Here is an 18,945-nt window from a genome sequence, read left to right as displayed (position 1 = left end):
CTATATAAAACAGATTTATGCATGAAGTACAGTATGTATAAGTCTCATATACATACTTGCTTTCTTGAAATCATTTGTAAATGTACATTTTCTTACATTAATTTAAGAGTCTTATCTCTTTAGTCAGATAAATATTTTAGAGATACTACCTTTGATTTTGCTCTAAGAAAGTTCAAACCTAAAATACCGACATGGCGTTGCTCAAAAAGTTCTCTAGTGAAGAGATTTTTTTAATCATAAACGAAAAAAAAAATGATTTCATTTAACCCTCGGAATAAAGTACATTAGGATTAAGAAGCTAGTTTCACATGATGCAAGATAAATTTATCGCGTTAAGAAAAACAACAAATTGCAAAACTAAATAGAATCGTAATGGTTAGTACTAACTAAAAAACACGTTTACATGAGCTGAATTAACAATCTCAGAGAAAAGCACACAAAAAAATAACACTATTTTTAGAATTTCTTTTTTAACAAAGGCACACAATAAGGAATGTAAAAACAGTTCACTTTGAGCTGATATTTATTTATTTTGTTCAATTTGATCTTAAGCCGATATCTGTTTTGAAATGCAGTTGTCAGCAGTTTTCTTCCCTTGTCACAAACTTGCTAGATGAAATTTCTGCTATGCATCTTATTATGAGAAGCACCAACATTTACTGCATGAAATGAGTTTTCGAAAGTTCCTGGAACATAATTCAGAATGAATTTCATGAAAGGGATAATTTAAGGGAAAATGTAAAAAAAAATATGTAAAAGGGAGATATTTTAAGAATATGTGTTAGAGAGAAATTCATTCTGAAAGTGTTATAGTAACGGCATCAGCAGTGTAAAGGACTCTTGGTGCACCAATTCTTCATCTTTTTACTCATTCTTCCATCCTTTATATGTGGTTCTGATGTAACGTTGTTCGGATACGGACACCGGTACAGATACGATACAGACACAAATATAGAGATACGAAATACAACTAAATTGAGAAAACATAGAACATGGGATACGACGTGTATATACATATTAAGTTTGCAACTGTCAACTAACACATTGTCAACTAACACAAAAAATAAATCTAATTTATCTATCTAATATCTAATATTCAAAAAGTAGTAATAGAATAAGATTTGTTCTTTATTTTAATCATCAAAATCATGTCAAAGATAAAAAAATATCTTTCAAATTAGACATAGTGTGTTTTACAAGTATCGTACGAGTGTCGGTGTCCGATACGTGTCGGACACGGAACACGTCAGTTATGAGGCGTGTCGGAGCATCATAGGATGTAACAGAGTTCTCCTGGAAACAAATAAGTACCAAGGATCTCAATGATGAGTTGAGATGAATAACTAGTCGAGATAGTAAGTCAACTCCTCCTCATTTGACTAGACAATGCTGTGAGCATGAAGGGCTTGATTTTCCACTTGAAATCACTACTCCCAACTCAAATGTTTGTGCTAAGCTTCTTATGCTTCAAACATTTATAGCACCAAGTAGTTGAACTTAGATATAGCAAGCAGGAAGCAGATAAATTTTAACTCATGAGTTAACAATCTGAGAACTGCCTCATGCTGCACCAACCTCCTCTTTTCTTTGAACACTAACTTTTTCCTGGTACAGCTTTAATAGTTCACATGATTCCTCCTCAAAACATGTCACAAACCTTTCAAGAAATACCTGTTCAGAAACAGAAATTGGGGTAACAAAGCTGACCCTTTTCTTCAAGCCTTTAGCAAGTAAATGCTGGACAACAAGAGCCCTAGGAATGACTGTCTTTTCCATACTCAACCCGAAAATCTTCGGAAAATGGACAAGTTCCAAAGCATCCCGACCCAACTGATTGACCCAGAAGTTCATCACAACATTTATTTTTTTAATGGATGTCAACATAACGTGAGGGTGCCTCTTAAACGCTTCAGACAAGGCTTCATCCGACCAACCCCATTTCTTGAAGGTATCAACTTTCTCCTTCCACAGGGGAGGACTAATTCTTTTCATGGCCATCATCGCTACAGCAAATATTGCTTTTGAAGGATCAAACCCCAAATCCTTTACTTCCTTCACCAACTTAACCATATCATTTGAGGCAAACACCGCATGACTACGGTTCCCAAGCAATCTTGCAATGTTCGATTCTCTCACTCCATTCTCTTGCAGCAATCTGATGTTGTGTGCCAGAAGATTGCAGCGAGAGAACAATAAATTACCAAACATACAACCAATAGTCTTCACATCAGATTGCAAGAACTTATATATCAATTCATAGGTTGGAACTATCTGATTCTCCAGGCTTGGACCCAGTACTGCAGGGTACTTATTCACTAGGTTAACAATTTCAGAGCTAGATACACCCTTTGAGCTTAAAAATTCAAACTTTGGCAATACCCTTTTGCATGGGTCACAGGAAAGCAACCATGGTAACCTTCTAACCATAGATTTTATTTGCATATTAGAGAAACCGTGATTTCTGAAGAACCTGATCACTGCCTCGGGCTTTTCTGGGGTCTGAAAACAAATATTGTAGGAGCTAGATGTTTTGGAAGCAGATTCAGGGGAGAACCCAAAATTGTCAATGAGGTAGGATACAGCGAATGAGCGTGATTTTGAAGTGATCGTGCGGTAACTAAGAGAAAAGAGGAACGGGTAGTGGTGGATAAAAGGGTAAGGTAGTGTTGCTGTGGAAGTGACACATTTCAAGTACAGAAGTTTATTCAACATGGTGATGAGGTGAAAAAAAAAAAAAAAAACCTAAACTTTTCAAATTGAAGAAAATTACTCAAGGTTGAAAAGGCAAAGAATTGAAGGACGATGATGTTACCTGAGAGCTTGGTATTTTTCTCCAAACCCTTTTTGAGACAGATACAAGCATTTGCACCAAACCTGATTCCCTCCTATTTTTTTCAGCTAGGGTTCCGATGGATTTCTGATCTTGGAGAGAGAGACAAAATAAGAGGTGTGTAGAGGTAAAAACTGAGGAACCCTAATTAAAAAAAAGGTTAAATTATTCAATTGGTCCCAAATTTCGTATGAAAATTTGAATTTGGTCCCTCAATTTGAAAAAGTGTTAAATAGATCCATAATTTTGATAAGTTGTCTCAATGAAGCCCCTTCCGTTAAAATGGCAGAAACGACGTTAAGAGCACAGTGATGTGGAAATGGTAGACGGAACTGAACAGTGAAGTGGCATATTAAATGTGGTACACGTGGAATTTTGAAATGCTTTAATAAATAATTATTTTGTGAAAACTGTGTGGAAAGTTATTAAATGATGTAATAATGGGTGGTGGGAAGCTGAAAATTGAAGAAATGGGTGGTGGGAAGCTGAGTATAAAGAATGTTGAACAAATGGGTTGTGGTGGGAATAAGAATGTAGAAAAGACTACTGTAATGAGGTCTGTGGTGGCAGAAGAAATGAAGAAATGTATGAAGTCAATTGAAAACACTGCTGCTGAGGTCTGTGGTGGAATTGCCCTGTAATTCCAGTATTTGAAAGGTCTAAAAATCGGAGATGCATTAGATCGCCCATAGTTTCAGGTACCTCTTTAAGGTTAACACAACCACAAAAAGATAAAACGTGTAAGCACTTCAACTTAAATATCAACTCAAGCGTCAAAGTCTCACAATACCAAGACCAAAAAGATATCCTAGTTACAGGCAAAAATGTCCGTAGCCTTATTGCATCATATAAATTCTCGTACGTACTCATTACATGATACTCTGTAGTCATCATTAACAAATGAAATGTGGCGTGTTTCCTTCAATGTTCTCTTTGCTCTATCAACTCCAAACCTGAAACATATGTCACCAGAAATATATTTTGCCAAATCATTAAGAAGGTCGTGCATGACAAAACATGATTTCAAGCCTCCGCTGGATTGTTGAAAGAAGCACCTTGATAATAGAACACTATGATTCCACTACAAACACTATGATTTCAGTTGTTCGAAAGCCAACTTTCCAGCACAAAGATCCCACACCCTCACGATGCTTCTGCGAACCACTCCTTCGTCCAATTTCAAAAAACGCAGGAAAACCCTAGACGAACTCTGAAGCCCCAATTTCGCCAATGCCCTTTCTGTTTTATTACATCTTGATTACAGCATTTAGTAAATTCCAACAGCGTTTTTGGAAAAAAAAATTACTACAGCATTTAATAACTTTCCACACAGTTTTCATAAAATAATTATTTATTAAAGCATTTCAAAATTCCACGTGTACCACATTTAATATGCCACTTCACTGTTCAGTTCCGTCTACCATTTCCACGTCACTGTGCTCTTAACGCCGTTTCTGTCATTTTAACGAAAGGGGCTTCATTGAGACAACTTATCAAAATTAGGGACCTATTTAACACTTTTTCAAATTGAGGGACCAAATTCAAATTTTCATACGAAATTTGGGACCAATTGAATAATTTAACCTAAAAAAAGAAAACATTATTTAATTATTTTATAATTTTCCAATCCATCAATAAATCTTTAACATGTTCCTCCTCTCTTTATTAAAAACTTATTATACAGAAATAAATATAACAATTATTATAAAATTACATGCAATCAAACTCCAATTTTTTTAATCATAAACAAAAAAGTTGGTTTTATTCAATGCTAGGAAAAATTATATTAGTTTGAAGCATCAAAATGGAATAATTATTTTTTTTAAATTAGAAAATGGCACAAGTCTTAAAAACATTTACAAAAATCGATAAGTTCTGCAAATTTACTATAACTTTATTTACAATAATTTTTTTAGTAAGATTAAAGTTGTACCAGATTAAAGTCATATAAGTTTAGTGTCAGATTTCAATTTATTATGATATAAATTGATTATGATATAAATTGAAGACTTGATACTTACAAACACAGTATAACTTTATTTAAAAGAAGTTTTTAACAAAATTGAAAGTAAACCAGCTTGGTACGACTTCGATTGCGTTATAATTTTATTTTTTTAAATTTTAATTAAAGTCATATAAATTTGGTATAGAATTTCATTTTATCGTGATATAAATTAAACTTGATACGATTTTAGTATATTATAACTTTTCAAAAATTTTAATTGAAATTGTATCACCTAGACATAATAAAATTGTATTAAAGTCACACAGCTTCTTCGTAATGAAGTAATATTTGACGTGACTTATCCATTTTTTGCATATTTTTAAAAACTTGCATCGTTTAGTAATTTAAAAACAAAAGGCTGTGTTTAACAAAGGCACACAATTAGGAATGTAAAAACAGTTTACATTAAGCTGATATTTATTTATTTTGTTCGATTTCATCTTAAGTGATATTCGTTTGAAATGCAGTAGTCAGCAGTTTTATTCACTTGTCACCAACTTGCTAGATGAAATTTCTGCTATGCCTCTTACTAAATTTCATAGTTTTAAACAGTCCAAAGAGGATTATGAGAAGCACCAAAATTTACTTTATGAAGTGAGTTTTCGAAAGTTCCAGAATGAATTTCAGGAAAGGGATAATTTAAAGGAAAATATAAAAAATGTAAAAGGGAGATATTTTTTGAGTGTGTTAAAGAAAACTCCATTCTGAAATGTGTTCTAGTAACAGCATCAGTGTAACAACATAATCGCTGGTGCATCAATTCTTTATCTTTTTACTCATTCTTTAATCTTTTATCTGTGTTCTGAAAATAGTGGACAAATGCAGCTAATAAAATAGAGTTCAGCTGCAAACAAAGAAGACAAGTACCAAGGATAGAGAGATGAATAAAAGTTGGAGTCTAAAATGCAGGGAAAAAAGTGGTATCACATACACAAACTTTCCAAACTAAGCATTCAAACCTATATCTAACCTGAATAAAACCAGAAAGATGACATCTTTGCACTTAACAGGCAACTCCTCGTGTAACTAGTTATTCTGATCTTAAGAGGAGAAAACACCCTCAACCATACAGGGACTAAGATGTCACCAAGTTTTTTTTTTCAAGGACCTACTTCTCTGAAAATAAGTGTTTATTCAATCTGAAAATCATACACACATATAAGAGAAACAACAAACTAACTAGTACATGTACAAGTAAATAGCAAAGTGATTATAATACAGTGCACAAAATTGACAATGAGTTTGCAGTTTAACTGACACTGTTATAAATCTCTGAGACAATGCTGTCAGCACCAGAGGTTTTAGTTTCCACTTGAAAATTGAAATCACTAGTCCTTACTCTTATGTTTGTCTTATTTTAAATGATGGGCCACTGTTTTGGGAGGCTTGGAGAGAGTCAATATATGAAATCATGTCCCTATGATCATAGAGTCTGTTTCTTTACCAAAACTGGATATGTGAAATTAAATCCAAAACTGAAGCAACAGGCTATGAGAACTTAAGTTATTACTCAATTCAACATCTCAACCATGCAAAGTTAGAAAGTATATTCATATGATTTGATGCACCTATCGTAATCCAACACTTCAATATTCATTAATCTTCTTCATCAAACTACAAAAGTAAAGTTCACCTAACCTACAATGCAGTAACCAGAAGAAATCAACATATTCCCAGCTAAATATTAGAGAAACATCTTCTCAATCACTCAAACTTTGTCTTCAATTGACTCTCCAACAGTAATGAATAAATGAAACATGGACCTTCATAATTTTCAAATATCACAAAGGTGAAGGACCTCTGATTTATATCTTTGTCTATCTCTCTCTTTTAAGCCCTATATAAAATTAGAACAGGAGGGTAGTGAATTCATATTTTTGTGAAAAGAACAACAATAGCATGCCCATGTTACTACGTTATATATAACAAAGACATATTCACCATCAAAATACAAAAAATATATATTTCTTACCAAGGGAACAACAGCATCATGCAGTGTGAGCAACGCTTCTAATGAGAATTCCATAAAGAATCTGTCCTTGTTTTTTCAGTCATTTATAAAGCATAGCAATTGACTACATCACTACTGTATTGTGAATTGAAGAATATACGTCATATATGATAAAAAAAACAACAGTTTCGACCCGGCAAAATGGAACAACTCAGTTAAATCTGTTGCTACTTCGACAAGAATAACAAAAGTACTTGGATGAGATGAAAACATACAACATGGTTAAATTTGTTCTCTTAAGTAACTCACTTGCTAACTGGCAGATTCTACACCGTCCTCCCTGTTTTCTTGGAAACTTTCTTTTCCTGATAAAGCTTCAACAGTTGAGAAGCTTCCTCCTTAAAACGCATAACATAATTTTTAAGAAACAACTCTTCAGAAACATCAAACGGGGTGGACAAGTTGGCACTCTTCTCTCTCAAACCCTTGACAAGCAAATACCGGACAACCAAACACCTCGGAACAATCCTTCTCTCCAAACTGAATCCAAAAATCTTGGGCATTTTGGCAAGTGCCAAAGGGTCCCAACCTAATTCAACAACCCAAAATCTCATGATCTCATTGATTTTATCTTTGGATGTCAACATTAAGAGGGGATGCTTCCTGAAAGAATCAATAACCATTTCCTCAGACCAACCCCACATCTTAAAGGCATCAACTTTCGCGTCCCACCGCGATTTCGACACAACCCTTTTGGCGTGCAAGGCAATGGCGAAAGTAATCTTGGAAGTGTCGAACCCCATTTCCATAACTTCATCAATTGCCTCACTCAAGTTAGTAGACAAGAGTATCGAGGGCCTCCTTCCGAACAAATAGCCGATGCCGGAGTCCTTGACTCCAACATCAAGCAACATGTCCACATTCTGCGCTCCAACGCTATATTGAAGGAAAGGTCTATTACCGAAAACACAATCAATGGTTTTCTGGTCAGATTGGAGGAACCTTTTCACCAATTCGAAGGAGGGGATCACGTTGTTCTTGAGGCTGGATCCCAGGATTCTGGGGCACCTATTAACGAGGCGAACGATATCGGAAGCTGAAGCACCTTTTGAGAGTAAAAATTGGAACTTTGGCGAAAGCCTCTTGTCGGCGTTGCATGCGAGTATGTTGGGTAACCTTTTGACAATGTTGTTGATGTGGGCTTGGGTGAATCCATTTTTGTTGAAGAAAGCGATGACTGAGTCGGGCTTTTGAGGGGTATCGAAGCTAACTCTCTGGGAAGCCTTGAGAGCGGTTTGTGGTGAGAAGCCAAGGGTGTCTATGAGGTAGGAAACGGTGAATGAGTGTTGTTGCGAAGTGAGGGAGAAGAGTTTCAGAGAGAGTGTTGAGGGAAAAGGGGTTGTGAGTCCCTTGGAATAGAGAAAAAGGGGTTTCAAGCTTTGGGAGCGAAACATCTGAAACAATGGTGGCGTTGAAGGAGGAATTTCTGATCTTCAAAGTGTGAAAATACATGGTACTGTAGGAGCTGATTAACATAGTGATTAGAGATAACTCTGGTGGTTTAGATAAATTACTTTCTGAGGAAAAGAGAAGTGTAAGAAGTTTCTTCAAAGAAAGAAGGTGTAAAGTTTAACAAATAATTCATAATTAAATTTTTTAGATTAATAATTAAAATAAAAAGTATTCAAATTAGAAAAGTAATAATTTCAACCTTAATAATTTTAAGGTGGCTTATTTTAATATATTATTGTATTAAGAAACTCTTTTTTATTTATTAAATTTTATATTATTTTTTATTTAATTTATCATTTATTTTAACTCTAATTTATATTTTGAAATTTTATTTCATGATTTATTTTCTAAATGTATTAATATATATAAAGATGATTTTAGTACAACAATTATATCTATAAACAAATGTTTCACTCAATCTAAATAACCTAATTTTCTACTATATTTTTCTTTTATTTCCTTTGACACTCTACCTCTAATTCAAACAAACCATCGTTTATGGATTCAGTGTACATTATTAGATTTGATAGATAATCAATTAACATAATGTTGAGATTATAGGATACCCATTCATCTTTTTTCTTTTTCTTTTATATAATAATAATGTTATATTTAAAAAAAAAAGTTTCAAATAATAAATAAAATAATTTCATTTTTTATTATTTTAAATAAAATTACTTTCCATTTTATTTTTCATCTCTTTTCTATGGTCTCGTATAAATAAAAGATAAGTAACAGGTGATTAATCTAAGAGAATAAAGTAATAATTAAGATAGTAAATTAAAATAACAATATGTATTTAATTTAGTAAAAAAATTATTTGAAATGTGTCATGTAAAATATTTTTAAAAATTTAACTAAAGGGTGTAGAAAAATTACACATTTTAAAAGACTTATCATTATTTTCATATCTTTAATATGATACTAAATTTCATTCTTTTTATTGTAAAGTAGTTTCTTTTTTACCTATTTTTTGTATTGTAAATTAATGAAGAAATTTAAATATAATTTTTAATAATTACCATAAAAAATCAACACATCAAATTATACAAGACCTGAATTTTATATTGAAATAAATTCTAACAAATAAAAGTTTGAAAACTTATAAATAAAAGTTAAATATTTTTTGTTCTTATTGTTTTCGAACTTTTTTACTTAAACTTTCTTTTATTTGAGAGGAGGTGAATGGATAGAGATTTTTATAGGTATATTAGATTTAAGTTTTGTTAAGTACATCATTTCTTGTCAAGGACATAATAAAAACTTATCTCACACCTGTTTTATGTTACCACTATGCAGCAAAAAAAGGACAAAACTCTTTTTCACGTAAACTGAATCACATTGAAGCTGTTCTTGCAAAGCACCATTAAATTATCAGAGACAGCAACATACTAAACCAGAACCAGCTAAGTTTTTTCTTCATCAAACCTAGTGAAGGAACTGCAAAACTGAAGAATGAGGTAAGCTATTCAGAAACACTTATCCATCCATAGTAAAACCATACAGACTAGAAAACTCAGAAATTAAATAGCCTACAATGCTATTCAGAAGCTGTCATTCAATATATTCCCCTGCTAACTGTCTGAGATACATTGTTGAATTGCCCTAACAAGGAAAAACGAATAATGGACCCAGATTTTTTTTAAATTACAAGGAGCTTTCATCAATAAGCCCCCTTAACCAAAAAGTTAGAAAATTTCTGGCGACAAGCCAAACCTAAAAAGGAGATCAATAAAAACTAGTAGCTAAAAGATCCATGGCAGTCCATACTCAAAATACACGGATGGCAAATGCATCTTTCTAACAAAGGGAACAACAAAACATGCTATTGTATGCTAGGTTACGCAAAAACATGGAATGTTACTATTGTAAAGAATTTGTGCTAAGCTTCTCCTGCTTCAATCATTTATAACCCACCAAGTAGTTGAACTTGGACAGCAAGCTTGAACCAGAGAAATTTGTAGTCATGAGTTAACAATTTGAGAACTGCTCCATGCTGCACCAACCTCCTCTTATCCTTGAACACTAACATTTTCCTGGTACAGCTTTAATAGTTCACATGATTCCTCCTTAAAACATGCCACAAACCTCTCAAGAAACACCTTTTCAGAAACACAAATCGGGGTAATAAAGCTGGCACTGCTTTTCCTCAAACCTTTAGCAAGTAAATGTTGGACAACACGAGCCCTTGGAATGATTCTCTTTTCCATACTCAACCCGAAAATCTTTGGACCTTGGACGAGTTCCAAAGCATCCCTGCCCAACTCATTGACCCAGAGATTCATCAAAACATTTATTTTTTTGATGGATGTCAACATACAGTGAGGGTGCCTCCTAAATGCTTCAGACAAGGCTTCATCAGACCAACCCCATTTCTTGAAGGTATCAACTTTCTCCTTCCACAGGGAAGGACTCGTCCTTTTTATGGCAATCATCGCTACAACAAAAATTGCTTTTGAAGGATCAAACCCCAAATCCTTTACTTCCTTCACCAACTTAACTATATCATTTGAGGCGAACACCTCCTTACTATGGTTCCCAAGCAATCTTGCAATGTTCGATTCTCTCACTTCATTCTCTAGCAGCAATCTGATGTTGCGTGCCAGACGATCCCCGCGAGAGAAAAATGAATTACCAAACATACAACGAGTAGTCTTCACATGTGATTGCAAGAACTTATATATCAATTCATAGGTAGGGAGTATATGATTCTTCAGGCTTGGACGCAGAAATCTAGGGTACTTACTCACTAGGTTAACAATTTCAGAGCTAGAAACACCCTTTGAGAGAAAAAATTCAAACTTTGGCAATACCCTTTTGGAGGGGTCACAAGAAAGCAACCATGGTGCCTTTCTAACCATATAGTTTATTTGGATATTAGAGAAACCGTGGTTTCTGAAAAACCTGATCACCGTCTCGGGTTTTTCTGGGGTCTGGAAAGAAATACAGTAGGAGTTAGATGTTTTGGAAGCAGACTCAGGGGAGAACCCAAAGTTGTCAATGAGGTAGGATACTGCAAATGGGCGTGAATTTGAAGTGGCTGTGCTAAAACGAAGAGAAAAGACGAATGGGTAGTGGTGGATAAAAGGGTAACACAATGTTGCTGTGGAAGTGACACATTTCAAGTACAGAAGTTTATTCAACATGGTGATGACGGAAAAAAAAAAAAAAAAAAAAAAACTAAGCTTTTCCAATCGAAGAAAATTCCTGAAAATTGACAAGGCAGAGGATTGAAGGAAAATGATGTTACCTGAGCTTTGGTACTGAGTAACTCAGATTTTGAGACAGATACTGCTTCAAACCTCACTCCCTCGTATTTTTCTATTAGGGTTCCATTCAATTTCTGATCTCAAAAGAGAAACACGATAACAAGTTAACAACTGTGTATAGTTAAAGACCTAGAACCGAAATTTAAAAAATAAAATAAATAAATAAAAAAGACAAAATGATCGCACAAATGAATTAGAACATTTTTCTATAACATAACTTAAGGATTCAAGTAATGTATTAACCTAATTCTAAATAAAAATAACTATAACTAAATTTACACGGATTAGAAGGGTTCGTTACGTCTTATTTAATTTAATTTGTGAAAAATAAGAAATAAAAAAAAGGAAGACTTGAATTATGCTTTTAATTTTTTTTATTATATTGTCGTAATATTTATGTCATAATAGATTTGAGATGATGTATTAAATATATTCGTAAGTTTGGTTTAATTTTTTATCAGTTAAATAAATAGTTATAACATGCAATGTAATATCAAGAAATTAAAGACAATTAGTATTTTTTTTTACTAGTTTGATTGATTTATATATTGTATTCAATTATTATAAACCACTTAAACTCTAATAAAGATATTAATACTATAAATTACAAATAAATTTACTAATTTACCTTCATTGTTAATTTTACCGAATATTATATTAATCCATCCTTTTACAATTCTCGTCCACAAAACGCACCCTAAGGCATGAATTGGCTAGACTGCACAAAAACTAGCAAATTTATTATTCGAATTTTATTTTAACTGTCCATTTTATTTTATTTTTAGTTTGTGCGTTTTGTGTTTTATCTTAGTTTTGTAAGATACCATAAATTATAATAAGCTGGTCTCGTCTCATAATTTTACATTATATTTTTAAAATTCCAAGCTAAATCATGGATAAAGCAAGACATACGAAATTGAAATTTATCATTATTCCAATATATAATTCTTAAATAATTTCCCGTGACCGAAAAATATATAATTGTTAAACAACAATTAGATTACAAAAGTATTATATGACACAAGATACGTACAGTATGTTAGATATCTACGTAACATTGTTGTTTCGGTGACGGAAGAAAAAGACAAGATTCTTGTGATTGTACGGTGAATACTGGTATTTTTGACACTACTTTTTTTTTTACTATCATTTGTTATTATTCTTCGTAACTATTTCCTTTCTCTTTTTTCTAAAAACATAAAAATTAAATTTTATTAAAACTATTTTATCTTTATACAAGTTGTTAAATGGTGTCGAACAACTTTTTTCTTGTACGTACAAATATTGTGATGAATCTGAGTGACCTGGCTGTTTACATCTTCCACCTGATCTAGGTGTTTCCTCCTTTGGTTTGTGATTCCTAAGTCGTTATAATTTGCTTCAGTTTTCCATGGAGGTGGGGTTAAACAATAAGAAACTCCCGGTACCCTTTGGGAATCAAAATGGCCCAATCTCAGTTTCTGAAGTGTTGCAAATGACTCTCTTGTGGCAGACATGGCTTCAAAGAACCGAGTGCAAGATGCCAAAGCTACAGGAATGAGTCGAAGCATTTCCTGGGCAGCAAACAAAATCATGTATGGCCAAAATTACTAAACATGATGTACTCAATGCTACAGAAAAATAGTTTGTTTTGCTCAAAATAAGAAATACTAATTGATCGGACTTGTAATTACTCATATTCTTGATGTACTCACGCCACACTTATATGGATGCATATTGTTTTAAGAATTAAGACAAAATGGAAAGAGAATGACCAAACATCTAATCGTGATTAGCTTATAACAAGAAAAGGAATGTAGAAGCCTACCCCCAAAACTGAAGGAGGTTCTTTGAAATTCTGACTCCACTGAAAATCTGCAACTGAAGCTGTCAAAGCACCGTAATCACTAGCTGCCTTCATCAGTAGTTCAGAGAATTGTTTCTGCAGAAATTAGAGAAATATATGACGAAAATTACAACGCCTGTCTTTGATTCATTAAAATTTTCACTAAAAAATAATTGAACATTTACATCAATCAATGGGAAAAGTAACATAGCCCCTCAATGAGTAATTTATAATGAATACCAGAGTCTTTTATTTCATATCTAACAGCTTCAAATGAAGTCACCATATCACGTTTTTCCGACAATGCTGCATTTTATAACAAGCTTTATTTAAGAGAAGTAGTGAAACTATCACATTATAGACTTCATCTAGCAAACTCAGAAATTAAACAAAATAAGATAATGTATAGTAGCACAACGGTTAAAAAAACAGACAAATACACGCACATGTGCCTATGCATGCCACTGGATGGCCAATCACTGATCAAATTAACTTTGTACAGAGTTATAGTGCATTAGTTTAATATTAATTTAACCTGATACTCTGCTTCAACAGGAATGCAATCAAGGGAATATGGCTGCTGCAAGCGAGCTATAATGCGGTCCTGTCAAATTTTGATAATGAAGTCATGTCAGAGAGCATATAATAGGTTGTCTAATTATAGCTAGATAACTTAAGCCCTAACTCTAACTGTTCATCAGGAAAGCAAACAAGAGGATAAGAAAGCATAAAGTGAGACTTGTGAAGAAATTTTCTTATTATTGTCTAAATGTTACTAAGTAAGCCTCTCAGGGAAGTTCATGGAATTTCGTCACTCATGCCCTTGCTCCTCTCAATTGATAAATGTGAAGAATGATGGACTAAACCTAGAAAATATGATTCTGATACACTAAGGCAGTGGTAGCTATAGGGGACGAATCTTATATTACCTTGTTCTGAATAACATCTTTGAGTATAGTAGTAATCGTGTCCAATGTCTCAGTCTTCTTTTCCATTTCACTCACATGAGTCAAATGTGCAACATTTTTGTCATCCTACAAATTTTACAAATATCAAGATGAGTATACATATATAAGTTAGAATAAAACGTCAAAAGAAGCCATTGGTTTTACTATGTAAACAATCAGAATGTCTAAGGCTAACCTTTCGACCTTGAAGTTCAACTTGCAAGTCTGCGATTTTTCTTTGGACAGTAGTTAGTTCTCTCAAAACCCTGATCAAGTCCTCGCCCTTTTCCCCAGTTGTAGGAGATGAATTCTGAAGTTCTTCCTGGAAAGAAAGAGAATGATGTGCCACAATTTGTCAAACAAATACTGAGAATTGAACAAAAAAAAATAGAGGATTGCTAGCAATGCACCCTTCTATTGGTCTATTGGTTAGAGTTTACTGAAAACTACAGAAGCATCAGTAAGGTTCATTTGATTAGTAAGACCCACAGAATTTTATGATTTTCAATAAATTCAAACTATTAGAGTGTTTGCTAACATTTTGAAAAGACAATATGGTACCTGGGATGGGGGAGGGGACATGGAGAAACCAAGATCAGCAGCAAATGATAGAGCATCGGGCATTCCCCCAATGCGTTTCACCGGCTTCCTCCCCACCCAACTTGATTCGCTTGCCATTGACATTTTCAAAAACTAACACAAACAGAAACATTTTTTTTTTAATAAAAAGCAGTAAAATAAACAGGCATTGAAAATTAATTTTGGGGAATTATAAAAGCCTCTAACAATGGTTTCTACAAACATAATATAAAATACGTGGTGGGTAAGACACAGTATGCAATATGGTACCTAAACCTAGCTTCAATTTGATGAAATCCTAACCAACGTGTTAAATGCAAGCTCAGTTGCAATCAATATTTGGAAAATAATCACTTCACTTAACAGCTCTTCCAGAAAACTGTGAGATGACAAGTAATGTTCCAGCACTTTTGTATTGAACTATATTGTCATGTTCAAACTATAATAAACCTTTTTTCTGTACATGCTCGGTTGGAAGCAGCACCAGATAAGGGCTTCCACCGAACCAGTTGTAAACACCATAGAAGATATTACTCTTTCTAAGATACCGGAGAAATCTCTGGACTCTATTAAAAAAGGCGAAATTCAATCATAGTTCCAATTGGCTCTGTGCATTATGGTGTATGGTGATGACGTGAAAAAAACTTAGGCTTTTCAAATCGAAGAAAAATCCTCAAAATTGACAAGGCAAAGGATTGAAGGAAAATGATGTTACCTGAGACAGATACAAGCTTCTGCTTCAAACCTCACTCCCTCCATTTTTCTGCTACGGTTCCATTCCATTTCTGATCTCAAAGAGAAAAACACAATAACAACTGTGTGTAGAATTAAAGACCTAGAACCGAAATTAAAAAATAAATAAATAAAAAGAAAAAATAATCGCACAAATGAATTAGAACATTTTTCTATAACATAACTTAAGGATCCAAGTAATGTATTAACCCAATTCTAAATAAAATAACTATAATTAAATTTACACGGATTAGAACGGTTGATTACATCTTATTTAATTTGTGAAAAAAAAAGAAACAATGCAAAAAAGAATAATTGAATTATGTTTTTAATTTTTTATCATATTGTCTTAATATGTATGTACAGATTGTATCAAATATATTTGTAAGTTTAGTTTTAATTTTTTTTCTTTTTCAGCGGGATAAATAATTATAATATGTAATATAAAATATCAAGAAAATAAAAGACACTTAGTATTTTTTATATTAATTTGACTGATCATATATATTATGTTCAATTTTTTTATTTAACTTAAGTTATTTTTATTAGTTTAACTATAATATTATATTAAATATTTTTTGTCCATATACATAGTCTATCAGGCTCTCCTTACTAACTTTTTGGGATGAAACAAACACAATATTCTTAGAAAGTTTTCATGACAAAGAGAAAATTCAGTGGAGTTTTTTGACACATGAAAAATGGTTGTTGTTCTTGTTCTTCTTCAGGGTGGTCTTTATATAGGTTAAGAAGAAGTTACAATTGCAAATTATATGCTAGTCTTGGATAAACTTAGGGGACATTTCAGTTTTAACTTGAATTCCAATAAATATTTTAATGAAGTTCAAACTTCGTGCAATTCTCTTGAAGATGAAGCTTTAGAAATATTCTGAGTTCATGACAATTTTGCATTGTTCTTATCATTGAATTGATCAAGGATTACCCCAAGCCTGCACTTCTACAGTAAACAAAAGAAAGCATAACCAGAATCAAATATTAAAAGAAAAAAATCTAGAAGTTAGAAACCTAAGCAACAACTAAACTCGAATTACCCATGTTTGTTCAATCACAAAGTTAAAAGAGTAACAAGTTCTTGCAGCAAGATGATTCTATCATCTAAAATTCATATATTTTCCTCATCTTTCTCCAAGCAAAGAACTTGTCTCACATATGCCCTATCAGATTGACATGACCAGTTGACAACTGTGCCGCAAATAAGCACAAATTTTTTTTCACATCAATTGAAAGCTTTGAAAGCACCATTTTCAGAAGATAAGTTTTCTCCATATCAAACCTGATGATTGAAATTCATACTAAAGCAGGAAGTAAGTTACTGATCCCTAGTTAGTATGATCTCACTCAGACACACTTATTACAAGTGACCATACAAACTACAATATTCAATCACCAAAATAGTTAAAATATTCAATCCAGAAACCAAACCTAGAATGATTGGTATGTATACAAACTAATAACTAAACGGTCCTTGCCTGTGCATACTTAAATACAAGGATGACATATACACTTTTATTCCAAAGGCAATGACAAAAAATAAATCTTGTGTAAGCTAGGTTGCAGATAAGCATTGGATATTAAAGAATTTGAGCTAAACCTATCATGCTACAGTTACATTTATATAACGTCAAGTAATTGATAAAAATGACAAATGTGGTGGGAATTGCAGAAAGCAGCAGTCAACAAAGGGTCCATTCCAACCCATCAAAATGAAACAATTCATTTAAATCAGTTGAATTTAAACATGACTAACCCCAAGTTATAAGGGTTGAAGAAATACAAACTTCTAGAATCAGAGAAATTAGTTCTCGTAAGTTAACCATTTGATCATCCTCTTTTAGTCTTTGACTTGGTACAGCTTTAATAGTTCACTTGTCTCCTCCTTAAAACGCATGACATAGTTTTCAATAAACACCTTTTCAGAAACAGAAAATGGCGTAACCAAGCTGCCACTCTTACTCCTCAAACCTTTCTTGAGTAAATACTGGACAACAAGTGCCCTTGGAATGATCCTTCTCTCCAAACTAAATCCAAAAATCTCTGGCTTCTTGGTAAGAGCCAAATAGTCCCAACCTAATTGCTTAACCCAAAATCTCATAATCCTATCAATCTTATCTTGGGACACCAACATCACGAGGGGTTGCCTCTTAAACACTCTAAGAACCAATTCTTCAGACCAACCCCATCTCTTAAAGGCCTCAACTTTCCTCTCCCATCGCGATTTCGGAATGGTCGTTTTCGCCAGCAGCGCGATGGCAAAGCTCAACTTGGAAGGATCAAACCCCATTTCCTTAACCTCATCCAAAGTCCTCTTCAAGGCAGAACACAAGATTATAGAAACTCTCCTGCGCAACAAAAAGGCTATCACAGGATCGGTGACTCCATCATCAACCAAAAGTTTCACATTCTGCACCACACGATCAGTACCAAAGAAATGCCCACAAGAGCGTATGCAGTCCATAGTTTTCTCATCAGTTTGAAGAAACTTCCTCATCAGTTCATACGAAGGGACAATGTTATTCTCGAGGCTGGAGTAAAGGATTCTGGGGCTCCTACTCACCAGTTCCACAATGTCAGAGCGTGAGGCCCCTTTGGAGAGTAAAAACTCGAACTTTGGAAAAATCCTTTTGTGGGGGTCGCAAGTGAGCACATTGGGTGCTCTTCTAACGATGCTGTTTATCTGGGTGTTGCTGAATCCGTTGTCTCTGAAGAAGGCGATGACTGAGTCCGGCTTTTCCGAGGTTTCGAATTGAATGAATTTGGAGGCCTTGAGAGCGGTTTCCGGGGAGAACCCGCGATCGTTTACGAGGTAGGAAACCGTGAAAGAGTGTTGCTGTGAAGCATTTGAGGTGTGTTTCAGAGAGAGTATCGAGGGGAAAAGATTCTTGGGTTGTGGGGTTTGAAGAGGTGTTCTTGAGAGTGACTTCAGATAGAGAAGAAGGGGTTTGAAGCGTTGGGAATGAAACATATCCGAGTTTAGGAATTACCGAAGAATCTGTGATTCGAAGGGAGAATTCATTCAGCATCGCAGTTTTGTTCGCTGTGATTTGTAATCTTCATAATCCCAAATCACCATCAAAGTGATGTGTTTTAGGGTTTGTCTGTCTTTAGTCATATTTAAAATAAATAAATAAATAAATAAATAAAAAACGTCGATTGGCAGAATAAAGGAAATAAGTAAAAAAGAAGGGTAAAAGTATAAATTGCTTATTATAAAGAGATGGAAGCAAATATGAGAAAAAAAATATTGAGATTTTAAAGTGAACAAATATATTGAATG

At 33.6% G+C, this 18,945-nt stretch overlaps 5 protein-coding genes across 6 annotated transcripts; all 5 read right to left on the bottom strand.

The window, feature by feature from the left end:
- Positions 1 to 1,560: 1,560 nt before the first annotated feature.
- On the bottom strand, positions 1,561 to 2,712 carry LOC114162568 (transcription termination factor MTERF8, chloroplastic-like). The gene has a single exon (XM_028046498.1). It carries the CDS (start codon positions 2,710 to 2,712, stop codon positions 1,561 to 1,563), a length of 1,152 nt encoding a protein of 383 aa, XP_027902299.1.
- A 4,148-nt stretch (positions 2,713 to 6,860) lies between these two features.
- On the bottom strand, positions 6,861 to 8,361 carry LOC114162639. Its single transcript, XM_028046596.1, has one exon. The coding sequence runs from the start codon at positions 8,238 to 8,240 to the stop codon at positions 7,113 to 7,115; it is 1,128 nt and encodes a 375-aa protein (XP_027902397.1). The 5' UTR covers positions 8,241 to 8,361; the 3' UTR covers positions 6,861 to 7,112.
- A 1,480-nt stretch (positions 8,362 to 9,841) lies between these two features.
- On the bottom strand, positions 9,842 to 11,699 carry LOC114162339. 2 transcript variants are annotated; one of them, XM_028046193.1, is made up of 2 exons: positions 11,549 to 11,695; positions 9,842 to 11,231 (listed from the first exon to the last, which is right to left on the bottom strand). In XM_028046193.1, the coding sequence occupies exon 2, from the start codon at positions 11,157 to 11,159 to the stop codon at positions 10,311 to 10,313; it is 849 nt and encodes a 282-aa protein (XP_027901994.1). In that variant the 5' UTR covers positions 11,160 to 11,231; positions 11,549 to 11,695; the 3' UTR covers positions 9,842 to 10,310. The 2 variants fall into 2 exon arrangements, with proteins under 2 accessions (XP_027901994.1, XP_027901993.1); XM_028046192.1 differs by having other exon boundaries at positions 9,842 to 11,699.
- Positions 11,700 to 12,780: 1,081 nt separating this feature from the next.
- On the bottom strand, positions 12,781 to 17,491 carry LOC114196117 (AUGMIN subunit 2-like). The gene is made up of 8 exons (XM_028086648.1): positions 17,419 to 17,491; positions 15,634 to 15,753; positions 14,901 to 15,032; positions 14,536 to 14,661; positions 14,322 to 14,426; positions 13,928 to 13,996; positions 13,375 to 13,488; positions 12,781 to 13,120 (listed from the first exon to the last, which is right to left on the bottom strand). Exons 3-8 carry the CDS (start codon positions 15,021 to 15,023, stop codon positions 12,788 to 12,790), a joined length of 870 nt encoding a protein of 289 aa, XP_027942449.1. The 5' UTR covers positions 15,024 to 15,032; positions 15,634 to 15,753; positions 17,419 to 17,491; the 3' UTR covers positions 12,781 to 12,787.
- Positions 17,344 to 18,759, bottom strand: LOC114196115. Its single transcript, XM_028086647.1, has one exon. It carries the CDS (start codon positions 18,631 to 18,633, stop codon positions 17,503 to 17,505), a length of 1,131 nt encoding a protein of 376 aa, XP_027942448.1. The 5' UTR covers positions 18,634 to 18,759; the 3' UTR covers positions 17,344 to 17,502.
- Positions 18,760 to 18,945: the final 186 nt, after the last annotated feature.

The sequence above is a fragment of the Vigna unguiculata genome, chromosome 9 (assembly GCF_004118075.2).
Source record: "Vigna unguiculata cultivar IT97K-499-35 chromosome 9, ASM411807v1, whole genome shotgun sequence".
In the NCBI taxonomy this organism is placed as follows: Eukaryota; Viridiplantae; Streptophyta; class Magnoliopsida; order Fabales; family Fabaceae; genus Vigna; species Vigna unguiculata.
The sequence above is the reverse complement of the archived record's forward strand: the minus strand, read 5'-3'. Positions and strand labels throughout refer to the sequence as shown.